The following is a 25,003-nucleotide window of genomic DNA, read 5'->3' on the forward strand; positions in this document are numbered from 1 at the left end:
TTTTCAAGTCTGATTATGGTTGTTACGCTGATACAGTGAACCGTGCATTGGGATCTGACCTGATCTGCAGAGTGTCCAGGTGAATAGGAATTACAAGCTAAGTTAGGATCCAGGTGCTGAGAAATTGTAAGTTAAGTTGTATTATAAATTCTGTATTAAACTACCTATTTATTGTAATAAATTCTGCAATATGAAAATCATAATATAGAATGCTCTCTGAATTCTCTTAAGAATATAAAGCTTAAATTGTGACTATAATTTAGTGCCATCATCACTCTGCCAAGGATCCCTGAAAGAATCTGTCCATCCCTTCCATGCTGAATGACAGCATTCTCCACTTCACTCTCTTAGGGTCTTTGCAATGCAAGTTTCCCACCTCCAACAGTTATGTCTTTGGTGTCTAGTTTCATTTCACAGTGCCAACTCTCTACAAGTGGTGGATCTCTGACACTTCACCACCTATAACACATACTCCACAGGTTAGAAGATGCACCTGTTGCAAAATGTGGAATATGTAACATTTTTTAAAGAAAGGATGTTCTTTGATGTTTGATCTTTGTGCACTTTCAAGCCTAAAGAACAAGAAAGGTTTAATCCATGAAACAGAAAACAGCCAACAAGCTCTAAGTGATGTCCAGGTGTTGGAAAGACAAATGACTTGTTAGTAGAATTGCCTTAAGGCTTGACACATTCCAATGATCTCAGACCTAGAGGGAGTTTGGGAAGAAGGTTGTACCACTGATAGTGGACACAGGGAAGGCAGAATTTACAGGCCACAAGGATATTTGGCAGAACCCCTAAGATAAGGAAGAAACTAGTAAAAACAACCCAGCAACTGTGCTGAATCAGCTTCGACTGGGTACAAGGTAATTCCAGCAGGAGCAGATTGTGACCACTGACTCACGGCCACCAACCCAAGAAATCCACGGGCTCCAACGAAGAGAAAGACTGAGCAAGCAGACTAATTAACATGAGAAGTGAGAGAATCGTTAACCAACAGAAAATAGAATACTGCTTAATAAGAGAACTAGGTAATTTGTAGCCAAGGAACATTAATGCCTTTGTTTGCTAAACAGTATCAACAGTGAAAAGTTTTGGCAGTTGTGATGCTGTCTTTGTGGATTTGCCACCCAGCGCCCCTTTCTGTGCAGAACTGCCAGTACATCAAATACCTCCACTCTGTGCATGATCAGCCTTTTGCACACTGGGTGCAAGAATCTATTTTTGCAACGCACCTAAACTAGACAAAACCCACTGCTTTCACCTGAGTGTATACCATGAAGGACTGCTACCTGCACTGGGCCCATATTTATTATTCAGAAAAAAACAAAACAAAACAAACAAACCCCCCCACTATCTCAAGATAAAGTTCAAACGTACAAGCTCTACTGTATTTCGGTCCTAACAGCTGATCAGTGAAATCTGTGGAGGAGGTAAGCAGTTGAACAGACATGAGTAGTAGTAACTGTATTTTTTGAGGCGAATAATCTGATTCTTCTGCACTAAACTTAGAATTATTATAACAGCTTACCAGAGGTTTAAATATCAGGGGCCGCTTATGTCCCATATTTCTCCCTTCCAGCTGCTGAATTTTCCCTAAGCTGGCAGGCCTGCAAAGCATTCCCAAAGATATAGTAGCTGGTCAGGAAGGTGCAGAGACATGCTAGCGAGCTGCTTCCACTCAACAAATGGAAATCCTACTTAGACCATAGAATAATGCAGTTTCATGGGGACTTAAACACAAGTGGATTTGAAAAACAAGGTTAGCTGCTTGTAACCCAGGCCTGATAGACAAGGTTTAATCTTCGATTAGCCCGCATCACATATGATTTCATACCATTTTAATCACTCTTGCCCTGGGCATTATTAACCCCGAGGAAGGTGCCTTCATAACCTGCAGGGTAACAGGGAACCTCAACACGTGTTTCACTATTCTTTTAAGCCATATATCGCCGTATAGCATTTCGAGGTGAGATTGATTACGCTGTGCCCACACTGCACCATCTCTCAGGTGCCTTTACAGCGGGGAGAGCCTTCGCGGGGTCTTTTGTGTCGCGTCGATATCCTTCGCTGGGCTGCCTTCGTCCCTCGTCCCATGCTTGCGGGAATGATTACCACAATGTATGCCATCGCTGCTGCCAATCCCGTGCCACCACTCCGTGACAGCCCCGGTAGAACCCCTCGAGTGCTCTCGCCAGCACTGCGGGGCGAACCTGCGCTCCCTCCCCGCGGTGTCCCCGCATCTGTCCCCGCATTCGTGCCCGGCACAGCTCCGCACGACCAGGACAGCTCCGGCCACCGGCTGCGTCCCCCCTCCCCTCATCCCCGGGCTCCCGGAGCAGTACCGCACTGCCCCGCCCGTGCCACGGCGCTCCCCATCCTCCCCGCCCACCATCTTTTCCCCTCCCAGACAGGCACAGCCGAGGCGAAGCGGCAGGCGGGCGGTTGCCTCCATCTCCCTCCCCTTTCTCCTCAGATGGCCTTTGCAGCCGCTGCAGGGTTATTATTACAGTCCGTAGCTGCTCCCTGCCTTCCCCCTCCCACCCCTCCATCCCTCCGCCCCTCCGCGCCTCTGCGCAGCGCCCTGGCCCCGCTCCCCGCCCGCCCTGGCCGCCGCCCAGGGGGTGCGGGATGGCCTGAGGGGTGCGGGATGGCTCGGGGAGGGCGGGGTCGCCCTGGGGGTGCGGGATGGCCTGGAGACAGCAGGTCACCGGCTGTCCCGGGGGCTCCTTCGACTTCACACCCCGCAGAGCGGCCGCGGCTCCCAGACATCGGGAAAGGGCGGGCCGCGGGGCTGCGGATTATTGCAGACTAAGCAGTCTGGCGCTGCAGCAGCGTGCGGGGGGAGGCGGGCGGGCGGGCAGGGGGAGTGTGTATGTGTAAGGCGGTGTGTGTGGGGGGGGAATGGAGCTGGCAGCTGGCCAGCTACCATCAGAATTAGCTCATTGTTCAGTATAACCAGCCCTGGCAAGCAAAACCCAGCCCGAGAGAGAGGGAGAGGGAAAGGGAAAGGGAGAGAGAGAGAGAGAGAGAGAGAGAGAGAGAGAGAGAGAGAGAGAGAGACTTTCCCCCAGCCACCCCCACCCCTTTTTTCTTTTTTTCTCCGAGGCTGCACTTTGGAAGAGGTGCAGTCATTCTTACCCACACCCCCTACCCTCTCTCCACTCCCCCAACTATAAATTCCCTTCTGTAGCATGCTGCCCTTTTTTAATCCACATTTGTGTTTCAGATCATGTAGAAAGGACAGAAAGTGAGCAGGGACCGGGGGCTTTTGTCTGTAAGTATATGCAATTCCAATCCACAGAATTTTATTTTTTCAAATTAATCCCCTCTCTCTTTCCCTGCCCCCCTGCCCTTCCCCCCTTCCTCTCTCTGCGTCTTTCTGTTTCTTTTCATTTCTTTTTGTCCTTAGCCGGACTTTGCTGCAGCTTGGCTTTCCTCTCTCCGTGCACATTTCCAAACAGTCTTTTTAAAAGAAGATGAGAAAACGTGCAGTATATGTCTTTAACTCTTTGTCTTTCTGCTTTAAGGCTGGATTTCTAGGCTGTGGATTTTTCCGCACACATGCAAGGGGAGATGAGCAGTGATTTTCTATAATGTTTTCCTTTTTTCTTGCATTTGCACTCTGCAAACACCAAAACGTATTTTTGAACCGAATGCACTTGGCTTTGTTAGCATGCATGCAAGGCTCTAGGATAGGTTTATCATCTCCTTTCTTCTCCCTTGTGAAACGAATCTCCCTCTTCTCCGACCTGACACTAGATTCCTCTCAGGCTGCTGGGGTTTATTTTTAGAAAGCAGTCATTCTTGCAACAGCCTTCTGTGTTTTTGCATCTGCAGCAGTTAAATTTTGGGTGGTTCTTCTGAGAAAAAAAAAAAGCCAAACAAAACCAAAACAAACCATATTTTACTGAACATGTAATGATGTGCTGCTTTCTTTCAAACGTTTCTATGTACATTTATGGATATAAGAGTTTGCAGTTTTTAATCCAGTATGTATGTGTGTGTTTGTGTACACATATGACTCATACCTAATTACATTTCATACATACACGCTAAAGGTAAGAAATATATAATCAATAGAAGAGGACTTAAATTTTTTGTCATTATGAGACAACTGATAAAGGAGGTATGCTACAAATTCAGTCAATTAAGAGAGTGATAATTTAAGGTAAATGAGGTAGGATCTACTCTTTTTTCTCTCCCTGTTTAAAATAGAGGGGGGTTGTGGAACAGAGAGAGAGGGGGAAAACTGGAGGTTATATAATGCAGTGCCATTTCCAAAAATACCTAGTCTCTGGGCCGTTACATTGTGTTATTCTTGTTCCTTGATTGCAAAAACCCACACTTTGTAGTTTGCCTGGGAACAATGGACCGCAATTACTGTAAGCATACAGTGACAGCTTTTTGTCCTCTTGACAGATTTTTGCCTGTGTTAGCCATTAGATATACAGCTCTTCAGAAATGTACTTAGTGCTAAGAATAGCATAGAGTTCTGCAAATCCAGGTACCAGGGATTCCTTTGTCCTATATTTAAGCCTACAGACCACTGAAGTGCAGAAACGCATGATACATAACCATTTATGTGGTTAGAATAATTTGCATGACTTTAATCTTAACTACTGAAGTTAATACTTGGTTCATTCACTGTTAGGCTGGAAAAAAATACCTATTAAATATGGTGACTGTTGGAGTTACTTTTTTTTTTCCATTTTTAATTTTTTTAAAATTAATTTAATTAATTTTTCAGATTGTTCTCCTTGTGCTACTTGAGAGAAACTGCAATCCCAAGACTTAACAGAATCTAAAAATGGTAAGAATCAGTTGCTTTAGCACAGAATCAATTTTTTTTGTATAAATACAAACACTATTTCCCTGTTCCCGATACACATTTATTAATATGACTTTTATAAGACATACTTTTTGAGGCTATGGGGATTTGCCATACAATACTGATGTACTCTGAAAACCTCCTTATGTTGGATCTTTTATTTTCTTGCAACCTTTGAATAAAAATCTGAAATCCTTCTTTGTGCAGTAAAGCTTATTTAATTGAAACAAGAAATGTTTAGGTTACTGTGAAAAATACACATCATAACACATGTAGCAATATATGCAGACAAAACAATATCCAATAGTGTCAACTCTGACACCTTCCTTCCAAAAAAGAAATAAATAGGTCTGAGTAAATGAAACATATTTAATGCACTGAGTAAATGAAACATATTTAATGTTAGTCTTTCAGGGAAGTGCTTAAGAGGCAAATTAAATTTTCTTATTTGGTAATGTTTTCAGAAGGGTAACATTTCTTTGTGACACAGATCTCTTTCAGAAAAAATGACTAGGCCTCAAACCTGACTGAACTTACATGCACTTGGTTGGAATGTATTTATTGAACAATAACCTGTTTCCTTCAATGTTAATTGTGTTTGTCTTTAGTGATAAAAGCCCATATGTTGAACTCTGAGATATTGCTGCTGACAAACAACCAATTTGAGGGATGAAACATTATACATCTAAATATGGTATTCTCTGCAAAGGACTGTCTCAGCATCAGCAGGACAAAGATAATATTTTTTTTGCAGAAAAAGGGCTCAAAATAGGCCGATTTAGTTTAGATGGTTTGTTATCGTAGCATTCTTGATTGAAGGTGCAACTACTGCTTGGAGCATATCTCAAAACCTGTCCTGACATAAATGTGATGTGTTTTGGGCGCTATGTTATAATATGGTGGCCAAACACCTGTTAATTTGTATGGAGAAGTGCTTGAAGCATCATTGCATAGGATGTACATTAACACAGAATATTTTCCAAAATGTGAGGTTCTCAGGGACATACTCTTATTAGGATTGGGTTGAATTTATTGCATTAATATTATCCTTGTCTGGTTCTTGCATTAATATTATCATGTCTGGTTCTGGGGTTGTTTCGATTTGGGGGAGAGGGGATTATTAAAATAAGCAAATACATTCTCCATTATAAAGGCTTTGCTTTTGTTTTTGGCTCCTTGTTTAATATAATTTCTCTCTGCAAAAATAAACTTGCAAATTCTGGAGTTTTAGTCTATTCTGGAACCTACTTTCATCAAAGTGCTTTGATCATCTGTGTATAAATGAATAGATGGGGGTGGGGAATTAAAAGGGAAATTATTCACTTAAACTGTGAATGGAAATCATGTTAAAATACATGTTGTTCACACAACTATGGAATATTGGATAAGGCAACTGTTTTCCTACCAACACCAAGGTGACAATCAGCCCACATTTTTAGATGCTATGCAGGCTGCTATGCGCAATATATGCCTATCTATGGAACAAAAGATTATTTTAAATCTAGTTAGGCGTAAAATAGCTGCTGATTTTTACCAGCAGATGGTTCTATAAATCTAGCAAGGTTCCTGTAGTAGTCAATGAAATAAGTTTTGTTAAACCAGTCTCTGGACTAGAACATAAAATACAAATTAGAGCTATCCAAATGCAAAAAATAAAATGTCGTTACCCACCTTCTAGTCCTATTGTTTATTTTGCAGTGTAACATAAATAAAAATCTCATTTAGCTGTTTCTAAAAGTTTTTTATTTGTCAAGAAAAGGCCTAGTTCAACTTCTTTTTTGTGATCAGAATTAAAATGTAAGAAAGATTAGGTTTTGCCCCAAATTGCAAGGTTACTTAAGATGTGATACTGGGCAGAATCTCTTCTCCTACCACCACCTCTTTTTCCCTTTCCTTCACTTCCGGCACACTAACACTGAACATAATTCTAAACCAGACCACTGACATACTTTTCTTGCAGTAATGAACACACTTGTCTTTGGCATATTTCTTGTATTAATTGCAAATATCTCCCTAGCCACACTAATTTGCAGAAAATATTATTCTTCACATATCAACACTCTCTGTGCTGAAAGATGTAATGGTAAAAGTGTTGACTTTGTTTTTAATATCACAGCATATGCAAAGGCTCTGTTCTGCTCTCACTGGTCAGTGAAAATTCAGCTGTTGGAGTCACCAGACTGCGATAAACCTCTAAAAATGGGGGGAAATGGCTTGCTTATTTCTTTGCTAAACTGGAAGTTCATTAATTATTTAGTTAAGCTTACAGTTAAAATTGGGAGTTTAGGACTCTGATGAACTTGGTAAGTGAGAACAAATGAATTCTTGCTTTAACTTCAGTCTTACTGTTTCCTAATGTTCTTTTTCCAAAAAATGTTTCTTAAAAAGTTTACAAGTAAAAGCAAATAATTTAACAGACTAGTTTCCAATGCTGCTTCTTTTTCTAGACTTGGAATTAGAATTTCCTCATACCTGGTTAATTAATCAATCTTTCTTGGAGCTGTATAATAACAACATCTTGAATTTAAATAGAAATAGGCAGAAGACTGTACTTTCTCGCCTTCTAATAATATTAATTCATGGACATTTTGAGCCATCTTACACAAGAACACCTGCCATTTGAGGATCTGTTCTAACCTGTGCATATATTTCCATAAGTGTCTACCTTAAGGGAGAAAGAGTCTTTTATATTTATGTGCAATGCGTGAAATCTTGAGGTGTTTAAGTGCTATTTCCATCTGAAATGCTAGAATTTCTGTACACCACCTTCATGGGAAGTGCTGAATGACAAAATATAAACTAAAAATTGAGTGCTATTTAAAGTGGAAAAACAGACTCTAACTAAAAAAGAAGAAAAAAGAATAGTTTTAAAAATTTTTTCTTCCCCAAGTGATCCAACCATTGAAATAAAGGAACTTTTCAGAGAGTAAGGAAGTCTTAATTCCAGTTTTCTCTGACCTCAAAGAAGGCTCTTAGCAAAACCAGGGACAGGTTACTGTTTGTGGTGGGGTTTTTTGGTTATTTATTAATGGTAAATGATTGTTTTTAAAGAAAGAAATCATACCATCAGTTTAGACACTTGATGAAGGGGTCTGTTTGCTTCTAAAGCACTCAGGTGTGTTTTTTTCATCTCACATTGTGGTTCACTTCTGGATTTCAGGTTCAGTTTTGAGGGTTTGCCTTGCAGGAGCTAAGGAATTTAAACTGACAATACTAATAAAAATGCGTATCAGTCAACAGATCCTTAATAATTTGATTTTGACCCATATGAAAATAAACAAAAGACAACCTAGAGCAGATCATTAATTTAATTCTGACTTACCACCATTAGATGATTACCATTAGATGAGTTTTTTCTTAGTCACCAATGATCTGGAATCTCCAGGCTAGGTGTTGTGCAGTACAGCTGTGTCATCCCAAAGCAAAAAGGCCCCAGAAGTAGGTCATTTGGGCCGAATGCTTCCCGTAGTATATCCTTGCCTGAACTGCATCTGTTCTGAGGTTATTCTGTCGTTTACATTCTCTGCATTTTATAGTTTTACTTGTGGAAAAAAGAGAAATATGGGATGGTGACCTTTCAGAGTGAAAACAGTTGGGAGAAAAGCTCTTCTTCATTAAGTCAGAGAGAAAGAAGTGACAACCTGCATTTGGTTGAAAAGAATCATAATTCCATTAATTTATTTTTTTTTCAGAAGGGGGTAGAGGGTTTACAGGGAAATTCATAATAAAATTTAAGTTAGATGAAGATATTTATGAAAGAAAGTCTATGTTTAAGATTTCATCCCAGTTTAGTCATTATAAACCTTTTTTCCAGGGAGTTACATGCAGATGTCTTTTACATTTCGTAAATTTCTGTGCCTGTGAAATGATTCCACCTTGGTTAGAACAGCTCTTCATAACTCTAGGGTTATCAGTGGAGAATGGAGCCTAGAATCGGTCTGGCAGAGGCATTATTTGGAACCTTTTATATGCTCTGAGGAAAAAAAATTAAAAAGACCAAGATACTAGAATGAGACATTATGTCTCTAGACACACACGGCACACACTGGACAAATGCAGCTCTTGGTCTGGTGTCAAAAAACTCATACTTTGTTGATTATTACCAAACCTGGCACAGGAACTGGAATCTCTTTTATGGTAGTTCAGAGCTACATAGGACCTGTAGAACTGTATCAGACCCTCTTCTGTTCATGTGTAACATGGGTAGAATTTGGTTGAGAAAATTTGATTGGGGGTGAAAGCTAGAAGTTTTGGCCATCTGAATGTGTATATTGTGCTTTTTTATTATGCTTATGTATTGTGCATGAACAATACATTGTGTACAGTGTGCTCAGTGTTACTTGATTCTTGAAAAGTTTAGGAGAATTAAAGCTTTCCAGCTTACAAAATTTATAAGCAGAAACACAGAATGATTTTTGCAAAACTTCTATCAAGTCACCTGTTCAACTGAGCAGGAAACACAATTTTAGTTGATTATGAGTAGAAAAGAAGGGCTTAAAAAGAAGTAATATTTGCCCAAAGCTATAGATAGTAGGGATAGTTCTGTGGTACAGCTCATATGTACATTAAAAGACAAAAACCTTGTATATACATGTTTCTACTCAGTCACAAACATTTACACACTGGGTGCTAAAATTTTATAACTATGCCCCAGCGTACTTTATCTGAACAGAACTGTGTTGACACATGGAATGGGAGGTTTGCATAATACTAGATCCAGGAAAAAGCTTTACTAACTCTTTTCTCAAAGGCTGAAATCTTGGAAAATCAGAAATAAGAATTAGTATATATATCTTTTAACACTACAGTTATGACATCGATTTTTAAGACTTGGGATCTAAGGCCATCACAGGATATTTTAATAAAAAATATTTTAACTATTTGTATTTTGGTTTTATTTCAAGTATTTTTTCACCTCATTAAACCACATTGGTTGAGGGTGTGATCTAGAAAGATGCAAAAATGTTATTTTCAAACGTTTAAAGTAGAATGATAGTATGAGTCACTGTTTGAGTGTTACATGCAATTCAATTTGCACTTCTGATCTGGCAAATTCACAGCAGCATTACTGAATGAATCCCTATGTACATGTTGCTGGGAGGATTCCTGATGTTTCCTTCTGTAAATACTGCATTAAAAAAACCCCTCAAACCGAAAAACAACAAAACCAAAACCAAACAAAAAAGAAAAAACAAAACAAAACAAAACAAAAACACACAAAACCCCCCACACCCTCAGAATAAGTAGGATTTTCTCATCCTACAGGAAGAAGTGTCTGTGGATCAATTTTGTTAACACTAATCTGATTGTCTGTCTACTAGCTTAGCATATTTATGTGGGACCAATTTGAAAAAAGTAATAAGAAATTTGTGTGTTTTAAGCCTTGGCTTAATATGTACATTATCAGAAAGAACTGAACTCTTCCAGCACTGATGTTTAGAAGGCACACATTGGCACCACAGAGTTAGTCAGAAAGGCCAGGTTAGAGAGGAACAAATTTTCCTTCTTCATTTTCACATGACTGTACCTAAATCACTGTCATAAAAGAACATGAGTTTACATAACTCTATTCCTGCTGGCAAAAGAAAATCCTGTGGAAATATTGGTATGCGTCCTTACCCTTAATTTCTCAGCTGAGTAATTATATAAGGCAACTTGGAAAACCCCAGAAGGAATACTTGGCAGCAAAAGTTCTTTCCCTGTGTGTTTCTGTTATACGAGTCCTAGAATCCACAGACATTTTGTTACTTTCAGCCTACAGTGCACACATGATACACTTTGTAGTTTTGTATCTGGAATAGCGCTTAGTTCCATTAGATGGTACTAGAGGCTGATAATATGGAGACTTCAGGTAAATGTACCATAGTGCTTTCAAGCACTGGTTACAATCATCTGTGGTCATTACAACCCTTTTAATGAGGTAAGTACTGGCTGTACAATGTGATTCTGTCTCCCATTTCCAAGAATACTGCTGGGGCTCCTAATGCTGGCCTGAAACATGCTGCTTGGTCAAGGGGCTGGCATCTCAAAGGCAGAGGCAGCGAGCTTGCCACTGCTTGGGGAACAGCATCAGTTGTTGGATTGCTGGTTATCTTTCTGGTATGTGTGAGAAAAGCAGTTTCAGTCCAAAACACTCTATTGAGTCTTCTGTAAGCTACAGTATTCAGGCCATTATTAATTTAGAAAATTTATAGGAAATTAAAAAAGGAAACACTTCTGAGTCTGCTTGGTGTATACATTTTGTGTACCCCAAAACTGCAGGGCTAGGTCTGAGAGGGCACACAGGAGAAGCACTATTCTGGCCTGACTGTTCTCATTCTTTCTTCATGATTACCTAATGGCCTTTTTTGTGGTCTTTCTATTAAGATTAAGACTCAATGGAGTGAGGAGACTGGACTAAATGAACCTTTTGCTCGGCCTGTGACCATGTTCTTTTTCTTCCTCCTCTGTTGCTCAAGTAATTTGTCAATGTTGAATACGAAACTACTGAAAAATTTAACTATGCAGCCTTTGGTCCAGCATTTTGCTCCCATGCTGTGTATTCACCTGATTTTATAGCAAGAGACTTGCTCATGCATCTTGTTCTGCAGTCACCATTAGGTGTAGATGCAAATAGTTACTAATTAAACTCTACCTTATTGCCCTTGAAGAGCAAATTACAAACTCCTATGCAATTGACTGAGAACTTGAACATTGTTTTAATTCTCAGGTTTGTTATTGTTGTTTTGCTGTGTGTTGAATGTTAAGTGAAACAACAAAAAGGACCACTGCAGTACAGAGGCAAACAGATGAAATATGATGGGTTGTACTGGGCTCTGAGTTCAGTTTTCTGGAGGGCTCTCATTTGCTTATTATAATTTCAGTGATGTTTTATGATCTCAGAGTACATGCACAGAAATTTACCGGAGGAATAAAGTGATTTGCAGCCATTTTATTGCTTCATGGAACTTTCCATATAATATAAATTTATTTTTTATTTTTGTTCTGAAATAAATGCATTTCTTTCTCTTCCAAGGAGTGCAATACTCTGGTAATCAGTATCTTTAAAATTCATTAATTCAGTCAGAATTTAGAGGAGCATTTATGACAGTGTTCACAATATAACATTTGATTTTTTTCTCTTATTATTTGCATGCATGATAAACATTAACAGTGCTTTGCAATGATTTTTGCATATTAATGAAATAAAAAAGCAGAATGACAGTACTTGTAGCACAGAAACCAGATTCATCCTGACTATTGCAAATTGATCTCTCTCCCTAAAAATTGCATTACATTCAGGTAGTGTGGGATGGATTCCTCTCCAGGGAAAATTAGAAAGTGTTTTCCATAATGAATCTCATTCAATCATTTATGCCAGAAGACAGCTAAAATTTCATTTTAGGATTCTTACCAGATAAAGAATTGGGCAGAAGTCTGCTGACTCTACACACAAGCTTGATCAGCTTGTGTTGTCCCCCTCCTCAACACCATACTCACCCAGTTTTGGAGACCAGTGGTCATGTAAGAGATGTGGAAAATGTGCTTGCTCTGAACACCAAAGTTCAGAGTTCTAAACTATCTACCCAACATCCTTTCCTGCAGCAAGGGACTCTGCAGCAGTAGAGCCCATTAGTCTTAGAAGCATGATTTAGAAAATTTTGCACAGTCCCTCAGACAATTTTCTTTTTTATGTCATGGGATGCTCTAAGTACATATATAAAAGATGCAACTTGTATAAGATGGATGAGGACAGGAGTGAATTCTTCGAAGAAGATGATACAGATGACCCAAGGTAGGACACTACATACAAGCAGACACTTCAGTGTAAATGGAAAAATAGAGACCTTAAGAACAATGAAATAAATGATAGATGAAGACCGGTTTAAATGAGAAGTTTTTTTCACTAAAATCTAGAAAAACTACCTCCAAGGTCACTTCCTTATGCTGTGTAGGGAAGAAGCAAATGACACTCTATTCTGTGAAATTGACAAAAATTGCAGAAGTGATGAACAAGGATTGCAAAAAAACCCCTAATGAATAAACTTTATAATTCATGTGCAGTGTGGAGAGGGGGATGCAAGGAAAAGCATACTTGTCTCATTTAGGTCTTTTCATCTCTATGTGGTTGTGAGTTTGAGTCATCAAATGGGGAGGAATAAAAGGCTGCACTAATATTTTCCCCATGAAAAGGCAAAGACATCAGAGGATGCTGATGCAGAGAAGTCAAAGGCAAATTCAGGTGTACAGTTGTCCTGTCACATTCTGCTGATGCCAAGTATTAATTATCACTGTAATGACAGGTAAAGTCTCACCAAAAAGGTGGGACACTTGGAACAATCCCATCCAGATGGAGAATCATCATATAATTCTTCATCAGTTCTCTCAAACCATTTATATAACTTTCTTTACTCTGGAATTAACCAACTGAGATACTTGTAAACTATTTTTTTTTTCACCCATTGATTTTTTAATGTTCATGATGCTGATTTGGAAAACAGGGATGACAGAAAAACTTGCTGCTCTGCCAGTGTATTGAAAACATGAAATCAGATTATTTGGGGTAACTGCCACTGCACGTCTACCACAGGTTCACACTTTTGGTGCAGAGCCAGTCAAAAAAGCTAACAAGTTCGCAAAATTGACAATCCTCACACCTGTTAAACCACAGCATTTTTAACTAATTAAACTAAGGTATTTAACTTGCATTTTAACTTGGGCAGGTTGTGGTTTTTGATGTTTCAACAGGGAAAGCTTCCTCACTGAGCCTTTTTCAGTCAGCTTATCACAATAGCATTATCCCATTTGATCATGTGTGCAGCTTCTTCAGTACAGCAAAGGTTCATCAAAACTTCAAGGACTCTTTGAAACAAGGAGTAATGATGAGCACTCTTGATGTGATCTTATCATTGCCCTCTGCAGAAAGTTCAGATAATAAAAAGTATCTGGGAGCACACTGCCATCCAACTAAACTCTCAAGAAGCAGCAACCATTCAGCTGTAGGTATTAAATCTTGTGTGCTAGGTTTGGAACATGTGGACATTTATATTATATGCTTTCATAATGTTCTCCTAGCAGTGTTAAAAATAAACTACTGAAGATGGGAGCACTAGAAGCAAGGCATTGATTCTAGCAAAAGAATTCCTTTCAGTTTTGTTTAAAATTAATTAGTGAGGTTTTCATTAACAAAACTACTGATTTGGTGTTCAAGCCATGATGCAGTAAGATTGTCTGTTTATGCATTTAGATTGTGATTGTGGGACCTTGGTTACGAAGAGAACTTTTTACTGCAGTGGGAGGCGTTTGTGGGAATTGAGAACTTCATGGTAGGATGTGCTGGGGAAAGTAGATGTACAGCTCTAACCAGCTGGTAACTAAGAATCTTTTTTTTTTTAAAAAGGCAAAGTTATAACTGCTTAAACTTCACAGGCAACTATGTTACAATTTTTCAAAAAAGAAATTACATAGTGTCTTAATTTGGAAAGAAAATCTGGACACTTTCGGTGATACTGAGACCAGCCACAAAGGAAATAATTTACAAATGTTCCTTGAGTAGCTCAATTTCATTGATTTGTGTCATTGCAACACAGAGCAATGGTGGTGCAAAAATCCATTAACTACTTGAAAGAAATACAGGTACAGAAAGGAGGAGTAGCATTCCTTTCTGGCTATGCAACCCATCCTTAGGAGAACTGTGTAAGAGGATGGCCTCTTTCTGTTCTGAATTAGGCACTACAGACACACGGGCGACAGTTCTCACAGCTGCACAAGTGTCATTTTAGTGCTGCAGATAGAAAGAGCACACCTCTTTCTCTCCTTCTTTTCCACACACACCTCTTGTTTTAGTCCCCTGTTCCTTCTGTGTCTGCTGTTAGACTACTAATCCATACAGGAAATCCTTTCCTTATAGGTTTTTGTTTTGGTTTGTTTGGTTTGGTTTTTTTTGTTTTGTTATGTTTTGTTTTGTTTTTTGTTTTGTTTTGTTTTGTTTTGTTTTCCTACAAGCTACTGCAGAACTACTAGAGATTACCTTTTATTTGGAATAATGAATTTCTAGTTTACTTGTCATAATTTCCTTTTTGTTTTCATTTCCCCCCTCCCCCTGCCCCCCAAAATTGGTTTATATGACAAAGAAGTTATCTGAAACTTCACAAAAGCTGGTTGCTGATTTGCTCAGAGCAGTTGGTCTTTAATAAACTTTTAGTTAAGAAACTCTGACTGCAGTTCAATACCACTGTAAGCCTTGAATGAGACTTGAGAACAGGAATTCTGCTGTGGTCCACCAGGGGGGATGAGTGGGAAATATAGAAAAAGTAATTCCAGTGGCTTTCTTAATTGTTTCATAACTATAAAAACTTCGGGAATGTTATTAGGAGAATGCTCATTTTACTAAGTTTAGCATGCTGTAAATCTGGGGTTTTTTCCCCTCTTGATGAATCTATGTGAATGTTTGAAAGACGCTCTTACTGACTAGGAATGAAGAGTGGGTACCAAGAAATTAATTTCAGCATTTTTATGTGACTGATACAGTATATTTAGTCCAGCTATGTTAAATTATTTTGTGTGTATGTTTTAAAGCTGGGCAAAAGATTGTGCTCCCCTACTGTTGCTCTTTAATAGGACATGGCTTAACATGGAAGAACAGGAATTGAATTTTTGAAATGTTGGTAAAACAGAGTCTTTGCAATAGCAAGAGTTTCTCAGTCTGTTGGGTAAAGAGAAAAGATGACTCTGGAGATCCTTCTGTTTCTGAAAGAAAAAGTATCAGTAAGTAGTTCTGGAGCCTGGATGCTGTAAGAGCTCATAAATAGACTGAGCATTTATTTTGCTCCCCTTTTGCTTTTTCTTTAACACTAAATTTTATAATTTATATCCTTTCAAGAGACTGGAGGCCACGGAATTGAAAATATAATCTTAATAGATCATTCCCAATTTCAAGTTGGCCTCAATGTTCCAGGCAGAATTGCATGCTGCTGTAGAACAGTCTCAAACAGCTCTTCCCAGATCAGTGGGTTTTTTCCCCCAACTTCTCCAACTGTGAGCGAATGGTTTTGCATATCACATGTTCTGCCAGGAAGGCAGGATCCCAGCAGGGTAACACTGTTAGTCAGACATTTAGGGATGATCCACTCTGAATTTATGGATGAAGTTTACTAGCTTAACTTTTTAATTAATGATTATCAAATACTGAGGCCATCAATATGAGTCACAGTGTGACTCTTATACATTGCGTAGACTTGCAGTAACTTCAGTTTACAGTCCCTCCTAAAGCTCAGTAATTCTGTTCTGAATCATGACAGTTTTGGTTTTTTAAGCCAAGCCTGAACTTGCATAATAATCACACAGGAAGTACTAAGAAATGACAATTTGGTGTGTATCAATGGAAACATTCATTTAGAAGTGTTTGCTTTATGCTAACAGCTGGAATATTGTAACCCTTACATCCTACTCTGTAATGGAACATTGCTTTGCACTTTCTCCTCTCCCTATAGCTCATCTTGCAACATTATTATCAGTTGTTTTGAGCTGCTGTAATTAACTAAATGTTCTTGCTGTGTTTTTCTAGCACCCCAGTTATCAGTATATTTGAACATCTAAGTAGTTTATGCATTTATAAAGCATGTAGCACAGCAAGACCTCATGGTTTGGTTTTTATTTCATTTTCTTTTTCCTGGTGGATTGTAGTAAGTTTTAAGTAGACTTTTCTATACCAGCATTTTTTTTTTCATTCCAGAATCTTCCTCTACTAAGTCAGGATCCAAACCATGATTCTCTTTCAGCATTGCTCCCAAGTCAGATACTTAAAGTTCTTTGGCTGTCCATTCACAACTTTGGTACACTCATAGCAGAACAATTACTGCATGCAGAATATATCCATGTGATTATTATCTACCAGTATGGGCCACAGTAATTGTTTTGAAGAAATATTAAGAAAATGGGACATTATGGTTTTTTTCTTTACAGAAAATTTCTGTGAGAGGCAACCAGGGGATTGTGTAGGGTATTTTGATTGTGGTGTTTGGTTTTGGTGCTTGGTTTTTTTAACCCTGGAGCATAATCGTGAGTTTATCTTACAATTTACAGCTTTTCCCTCCTGTCCCATTCCCACCCTTAAACTGCAGTTCCTCTAAGTTTTTATTAATTTGAGGATTTTTATTTTGTCATTTGACTTCAAGTGCTCATTCTATTCCTACTAAATTATTAAAGGGGTTAACATGGCCTATGGACTAATCTAAGTATATCTCAGGCTCCATGGAAAATAGAGAAGGTCATATCCATCATAATGACTAATACTGTATTCTGACGCTTATTCTGTCCTCCTATATACATTTTTGTATATTTTGCGGGTTTGAACCTGCATGTCCTGTGGTAGAGCTGAACTCCTATTGCTACTTCCCACCATGAGTTTTTGCACAAAAAATACCACTACACAATAAAACCAAGACATATTTGCAGAATGAGTAATCAGCCATTATAAATAGCTACTAGAGAACTCAGAGGTTACTTGGTGTCTTTTATGCAAATGTTTCAAATATTCAGTGTGAACATTAACTGATGAATTCACAGAGCGCCCTGTCCTATGTATTAATTATTTTATGTCAGACATACCCAGAGAGCTTAACTGGCTTGAAAACAAGGGTATGAAATCAAATCTGTTGCTTTAACTGGGAGAAAGCACTGTGGTTTGTACTGCAGAAAATCATGGGAGAATGTCTGAAAGCAGGTGTTGCCTTGGGCTCTGTGCCCATCTCTGTTTTCTGCCTTACAGTAGAATTCAGCACTTTCTGTTGGAAAGATGATTTAAATAATCTTCTGATTATTTTTCTAAGCTACAACTAGTCCAGTTGTGCCAACTTATAGTGAATTTACATCTCCACAGATATAAAATCATTCCTCTTGTTTCATTATATGTACAGCAGTAAGCAGGTGAGTAAAACTGGTCCACCAGTTATTTAAGTGACAATACAAGTTTTGATTCCTAAAGTGCAAACAAATTTGAATGGTGTAATTTTTAATAGTCAGCTCAAAATATTGACAGCTAGACATCCAGATATTGCGCAGAAAGAGTTCAATTCACCAAATGCCAAAGGCCCACAAGAAAGAACCAGGAGGAAAATAAATTCAAGATCTTCAGTATTGTATGTAACTTGTAGTTCACCACTTCAGTGTTTCATGAGACCAAGATGAAGGATGTTTTGATCTTCATCCTGAAGTTGAGGTGCATTAGCTTAGCATTTATTCACTCTAATCTCCCACTGTAGTCAGTAGACAGCTTTGGATCTTACCCATTGTCCATAGGAAAATTTTTCTATAGACATTGAATCCTGCTCCCAGCTATTTTTTTGTATGTATCTTATAATTTGTTGGATTTTTTTTTAACATGCAAAATCCAGGGTACTAACTTAGAATTATAGCTTCTTCAATGATCTTAGAAAGTTCTAGTTCACAGTTCATTGTGAAAGGATTATCAAAGGTGTGTTGCTCTTGTCTGCTGCAGTCATCAGCAAAGGTAATGAACTTCATTAAATAGCCTTTTACCAGCGACTTCTGGAAGAAGAGAATGGGCATGTTGTCTCACAATATCCTCAGTAAGTTTAAAAGTATGGACATCCTCTTATACAGAAGTTTTAAAGATATTTAAAACATTGCATCCTGTACACCTTTTTTTTTTTTTTTTTTTTTTTCCCAAACAGCCTTTTGAATGCAGATTGTCATAAACAGTAGAGTTGTAATGCTCTAGGGACAGATGTTGTCGTGGCTACAAAAAATATGTACTAAGCGTTAAACATGGCTAGGTCTCTGGGCCAAGCTCAACTAACATTAAACTTGGTTTTAGTAGTGTGATCTGTCATATGAACACAACTTTACTGCATTTAATGAATGTCTCTTTGTTAGTAAGATCTTGTATATATTTATTGCACTACAGGTTTATCAACCAAGGTCAATGACTTGGGTAAGCCAGAAAATCTTTCCAACCAGTGGAGGGGATGGGGGATTTCCAAAGGTAAAGTTATTTATGTAATTTCTTTCATATAACAAACAGTTTACTAAGATGAAAGTTTTCTGGAAAAAAATTAAATTGCAACTTCAATGGATTTCATTTTATGACTGCTTTGAGAAAGTAGCCAGCTCTCATGATTTCATCATGAGTCTTATGTTACTCTGTTTTTCTTAAAGCCTTGGCTCCTTGTTCCAGGCAGTTAACTGAAGATTTCAGCTTTCATTTTAAAATTATGTTTTTAGCCTTCAGGCTTGCAGAAAACATGGACTTGTGCTGGCTACACACCAGAAGGAAAACATAATTTTCAAGAGCTCATATTTCTTGAGCCTGTCTCATGATTTTACAGGCTTGACATCTGAGTTTTGAATGCTTAATTTTTGCAATTCTCTCTTAGCAATGCAGATGAAAATGTCAGTGACAATGCAGGAGGAGGAACCATGTGGTGTTGTTTATCTTTTGTTAAGTTTTTTGCTTGTGCTTTACCTGTTAAGTAACAAGCATACAAAGCATGGCAGGTTTCATCTGAGTTTGACAAGGAGTACCCCAACATACAGGCAGAAGATGTGGCTTGTCACATCTTTAGATGTGACAGGATTCATAAGCTTTTATTCTGTTACCATTGCTGGCTCCATAAATGTGAAACTGGATATGATATGAAATCTGCATAGCAAAAGTATAGCAGTTATTCAGAACCACAGAATGTACATGTTTTATTTTCATATTCCCTTTCATTACTGACTCATGATCTGTGGGGTGGGAAAAAAAAAGAAGCAAGTAAGTAAAGAAAAGATCAAGTGGTAAACTGAAGAGAGTACATGGAAAATTGTTTTGATTAAGTTTAAGTTATTAGCTAGACTTCAGCTCCCTGTTAACAGAACTCTGCTGTTATTGCATCTGGATAACACTGTACTTTCCGTACTTTTTCTCTGTAAAGGAAATTCTAAAATTTATAGCTAGACTATTTGCAGTCTGCTATTTTCAGACTCATGTGCCAGCATGCCAGTCTTCAAACTAACATATATGGCAGTACTGCCACTCTTAACAGCCACAGTATTCCAAAAGTTCAGCTGAATAGGCTGATAGCAATGCCAGAGTATTTGCTGTATCTGGTCATACTTGCATCAAGTGAATTTGCTAACTTTGTGAATCAGCTGTGTGCTAACTAGATGGGTTTTATTCAAAATTTCAAATTAGCAGCTTTACTAAGTTCTCATTCATCATTAAAGTTACTCCTGAAACACAGTAATGAAGCTGTGAATTATGTGCAGCATAGTTAGTAGCAATGCTGCAGTATATAGGATTTCTGAATAGCTGCAGTTTTGTGCTGTACATAGATTAAAATAAAAGTTTGTGTAAACAGATAACAGTTTCTCAACTATTCAAAAGGTATTATATACTTTTCCCCCTTATAGTCATTGGATTCTTGCTTTTTAATACAGTGTGGTTTTTTCTACCCCTTATATAATTCTTCAAAAGATATTTGACATGTGCTTATACAGGGACCAGCTTTTAGAACCAGCTCCAAATTTTAATTCACAACTGACCTTCAAAAGTAACTTGAATATTAGTTGCACAGAATCCAGCTTCCAGCAGAGTATCAACTTTGACAGAATCTGTATGTCTTTAGAAATTTTTTTTCATTTGTTCTATAAAATTAATTAGGATAAATTGTTGAAGAAAACTGCACAAAGTTTTCAGTCCTTCAGCTGAACAATTTTACCTACTCAATGTCAAAAGACCTCAACTGCTAAAAGAATAAAGTAAAATTAATAGATTTTTTAAAACTATTATTTGAAATAAAAGTGTTGATGTGTTTTTTTAAAATTATTATTTTCATGCAACCAACAAAGGTAAAAGGATACAGTTCTTAAAGACAATTTATTTCTAGACCTAAGAGAGTCATATGGGACTTCTTATCTCATGATTATATGGCAAAATTTCAGGACTGAGATTGTTTTTACAGCTGAAAAGGAACTGCCCAACACAATGCTTTTGGAAATTTGCCCAGACCTTTGGTCTGTGCGCCTGTTTGCATCTGTAAGTTTCTAGTTTTCTTCTCACATCCTGTAAGTGATGCATAAGTAGCAAATTTATTTAAAAAAAAAAAAAGTAAAAATATTATCATGAGGATGGAAGAGTCCTGTGAGAAAACATGTTTGTGAAGTCACTAAAATTTAAATGGTATTTTCTCATTTTGAAATTCTTATAAAGTCCCCAGTTTGGTTCCAGCAAAAGTATATTTCTACTCCTACTGCTTTCCCTGGCTTTCAGAGCCCTTCTGCATATGTACAAAGTCTGCTCTTTTTCTCCATTTCTGGATGCCCCAAAGGAAGAGGCCACCGAGACCAAGGGATTTTGCTCTGTGTTCAACCTGAAAACTGCTCCTGATCGTGTGCAGTGCAGAACCCAATGAGGATTTCTTCTACCTAAATGCAGAATTTATCCTGTAAACTGTGATAAAGGCAGTGGGAGAGCCATGGGGTGACTTAATTTCCAGTACAATAAATGTAGCAGGTATGGACGTCCCAGCAAAAATTCTGACTTTGAAGAGCCAGGAAAGGAAAATTGCTGAAAATTGCACTTTACTGGTAGTTGTGGAACTGCCATGTGTTCAATTTCTAATTCATAAATTTACAACTCTCAGATCAGAAAAAATGGAACCTGAAGAAAACAATTTCTTTAACAAAGAGAAGCATTCTGCTTATGTCACAGTAATGTCCCAAGCCATATGAGCAATAAAACACCTTTACAATTCTAATCTCTTAAACACAAAACCCACCAATTTATTTTTCCATACTTACAATACATTACTAGTTAAACAAATTCTTTTTGTTTCAGAACCCATAGTGGCATAACATCAGCAAAGTACTTTAGGCACACGCTTGGCCTTTAGGCTTCATTCTAAGGCTTAAATTGAAATATATATTTAAATGCTTGACTGAATATTCACAATTAATATGTATTGTTAAACAAGGTCTGTCTGAGGCAGCTGGCTTATATGGCCCATCATCTTCTTACTTGTCCAGAACAAGAAACATACTGCAGGGTCTTTAGTGTGCTCTTTTCAATGGATTAATATAGGGAGGTGACTTATTAGTATATGTTAGCTGCTTAAGCAGTAAGGTTTTTAAAGATAAGAGGTCTAAACTGTAAAAAGTTCACTTAAGATGGTCTTTCATAAATAAGATGCGTTTCTAGGTTGGAGGTCAAGTTGGAGATCAAGTGGATCCATAAAAGGGAACTTGGAGCTCAAAAAAACCAAGCAAACAAATGAATATATTGGTAGATAATACCATTAACATTAAAGTTTTGGTTACACAGGTTGGTATTGAGCCATATTTCCAAAGGGGCTTGGTGCCTGCCATCTGTCAATTCATGGCTCTGAGTTTTACATTACGGCATTGAGACCCTGTGTCTGCCTTCTGTGCTTCACATGTGCAGAACAGATAATTGCTCGTTTTCAGCCACGGCTGTGTGCCAGAACTCCTGCACACACAGCACCTGCTGGTGCAGGTTTAGACCTAAGCTGCCTCAGCTGTTATTAAGGGCATAGAAATGGCTTGGTTGGGCAAAAGTGAGTAAAGTAATTCCGAGGACTATTGTAAGGATGACCTGCAAGAAGGGGTTGTTGCTCTACGGCTTCTTTCCCAGTGACTTTTCTTGGATTGCTGAGGCCTCCCAAGCTGCAATAGATGTCCAGATTCCCCAGTTCAGCAGTGGAGGGTGGTTCCTGGCTCAACCCTTGCATTTTGGCTGCTAGGACACACTCATTCATCCTCAAGTGACATGTTTTTCTCAGATGGTGCAAGAATTGCCTGGTTTTCAAGCAATCCTTTGCTCTCCATAACATCAGTATTTATAGGTGATTTAGTCGTGCTTGGTAGATGTTTAATTCTCAACTAAAGCTGGGAAATTATGTAAACCTTAGGGTAGGAGAAGGGGGGACTCCACCAAACAGACTTCTGTGAAGCACAGCTAATACCAGTTTTTCATCTCCACAGGGGAATCTCCCCATCTCGAAGGAAGTGAATCGCAAGAAAAGTGATGTGGAAGGGGAGTGCCTGGTTCCAGCAAATGGCTATGGACGCCACTTCACCAAAATCAATTACCTCTACTCTTATTAAACATTATTTCTCCATTCGTATTACATATGGTGTATGGGTTTGATGAGGTCATGGTGTCATATCTTGGGGATTGTTTTTGTGTAAATCATCAAGTGTAAGAAGAAACTATGGGACTCTGAGCCTTGCTTTAGAGAATAACAGTGGACAAATGTGTACCATAAAACCTAGTTTTTAACATTCTAACTCAAGCGAAAGCTCTCAGAATTTCACACTGTGAATCCATGTTTACAAACATTACAGGTGGGCCCTCAGGCCTGGTTCTACCACAACAATGTCTTCCACTACTCAAACTCCACAGCTCACATGAAACTGGTTAACAGCTCTCTCCATTTCCACCAACCTGAACTGCTTCTTGCAGAGGCTGAGAGTCCCCCTTTTTTCATTTAGATGTAACAAGCCTAGTAGTTTATTTTCATTGATTGTCTGTATATCTCTATATTTTATCCATGTACTCTTTTGATGTATAGAAGTAGTATGAAACTCATGGTTTCCTTGTGGTAAGTGATCGTGATGCTGCCACGGGATTTGAGACACTGATGAATGGTGCTATTTTGGACTTTAAATATGCTCCTTGGCAAGGTAGCTCTGATGGAGTTATTTTTTATTTCCATGTTCTGAGAAGGTGTTGGTACTTTGTTTTTCTGAATGTTGTTCTTTAGACTGGACTGACTTGTTTACTTGTGTCTTCAGTGTGGCTTTCTTATTCAGTGCTGTAGGTGAGTAACTACTTATAGCATACAAGTGAGGAACTGATTCCCTATCAGTGTCCACTCACAAACATGCAGTTACAGTGGGAGCAATCACAAAACTGTAATTTACATAAAATCTCCTTTCTGACTCCTGTCCACCTTATGGAGAAAGACGAGCAATAATTTTCCACCAACTTCTCAAAGTCTCTTGATTTTTGTCTTTTTTTCTTACAAGCCTTTTAAAAAGAAGGGACAAGTTTTAATGTCCTCTTCAAATCCAAAAAATAGGGGATATAGTAAGAAAAATACAGCAAATTTCTGGGAGGAGAAGTCCTAAAGGGAAAGGGTACATTTCCACAGTCCTGTCAACACGTGGACTTTACATTTTTGTTCTTGCTCCCAGACTACTATCAATACAAAATAACACAAACCACAAAACTAAGCAGTACCATCTACTCATGGAGTGTTGTTGTGTTAGACACAGTCTGAAAGCCCACCTTAATTTTTTATATAATTCTGTCTTTTAGCTCTTCCTTTTACAGGGCAGGCCTTGTTCTGAACTGTCTTAGCTTCTGACTGTTAAATACCAATGCATGCACTGCACTTCCTAGATTTCTTTCCCTTCCCCACCTTCTGTATCCCTTTCCTTATACCTTTTATTTTCCAATAGATTAGATACGTCTGTTGTGCTGTATATAGAGCAAGAAGTAATATTCAGCAGTCGTGGCATTTATGTATAGTTGTTGTGTACTGCTGAAAATGCAGGCTTTTGTAACAATGTGATCTTTAATAATGCACTATAAGTACCCAATGTATTTTAGCTATTTTAGTAGGATTTGTTCAATAAATACGCAAGCTGTAAGGGTAGCTGTGATGTCTTTGTTTCCTTATTGCAATAAAGGGAGGGCTCCTTTTCTGATGTTTTGCATCTGTTCTTCATCTACCTTCTGAGATTTTCAGGAATATGTGGTGAAGTAAAAGGTGATTCCTTTTGTAGCTATGCTAAGCAGTAGCTATTAAGCTACTAAGTAGCTATTAAGGTGGCCTGAATGCCAAACCTGGATCTGGGAAATGATATCTTGCTGGACAATGGTAGTCATATACTTTGTCTTCAAGACTGTGGAGAGTTTGGGTCAGATGTGACACTTGATACCATTTTAGCAATCCTAGGAAGACACTGTGGGGCTGTGTGTGGCAAACACAATATGTTTCATTTTCACCTCTGATAAACTGGATTAAAAGGTCATTTTCCTGGTGTATGTAATACAGTTTAAAATAATGTTGATACAGCCCTCTCTTAAAAATATTTTTAGTGGTGGAAAAGTAACACACACATTTCTAAGGTTTAGAATATATACTGGTTTCGTTATAGCACAGA

At 38.2% G+C, this 25,003-nt stretch overlaps 1 protein-coding gene across 5 annotated transcripts; it reads left to right on the top strand.

Moving 5' to 3' along the window:
* Positions 1 to 2,484: 2,484 nt before the first annotated feature.
* Positions 2,485 to 24,492, top strand: NREP (neuronal regeneration related protein). Of its 5 annotated transcripts, none has more exons than XM_064642695.1 (5): positions 2,485 to 2,499; positions 3,230 to 3,277; positions 4,751 to 4,813; positions 18,738 to 18,815; positions 22,814 to 24,492. In XM_064642695.1, exons 3-5 carry the CDS (start codon positions 4,811 to 4,813, stop codon positions 22,934 to 22,936), a joined length of 204 nt encoding a protein of 67 aa, XP_064498765.1. In that variant the 5' UTR covers positions 2,485 to 2,499; positions 3,230 to 3,277; positions 4,751 to 4,810; the 3' UTR covers positions 22,937 to 24,492. The 5 variants fall into 5 exon arrangements, with proteins under 5 accessions (XP_064498765.1, XP_064498764.1, XP_064498762.1 ...); XM_064642694.1 differs by lacking the exon at positions 2,485 to 2,499 and adding an exon at positions 2,609 to 2,624; XM_064642692.1 differs by lacking the exon at positions 2,485 to 2,499 and adding an exon at positions 2,628 to 2,643.
* Positions 24,493 to 25,003: the final 511 nt, after the last annotated feature.

This window comes from Pseudopipra pipra, chromosome Z (assembly GCF_036250125.1).
Source record: "Pseudopipra pipra isolate bDixPip1 chromosome Z, bDixPip1.hap1, whole genome shotgun sequence".
In the NCBI taxonomy this organism is placed as follows: Eukaryota; Metazoa; Chordata; class Aves; order Passeriformes; family Pipridae; genus Pseudopipra; species Pseudopipra pipra.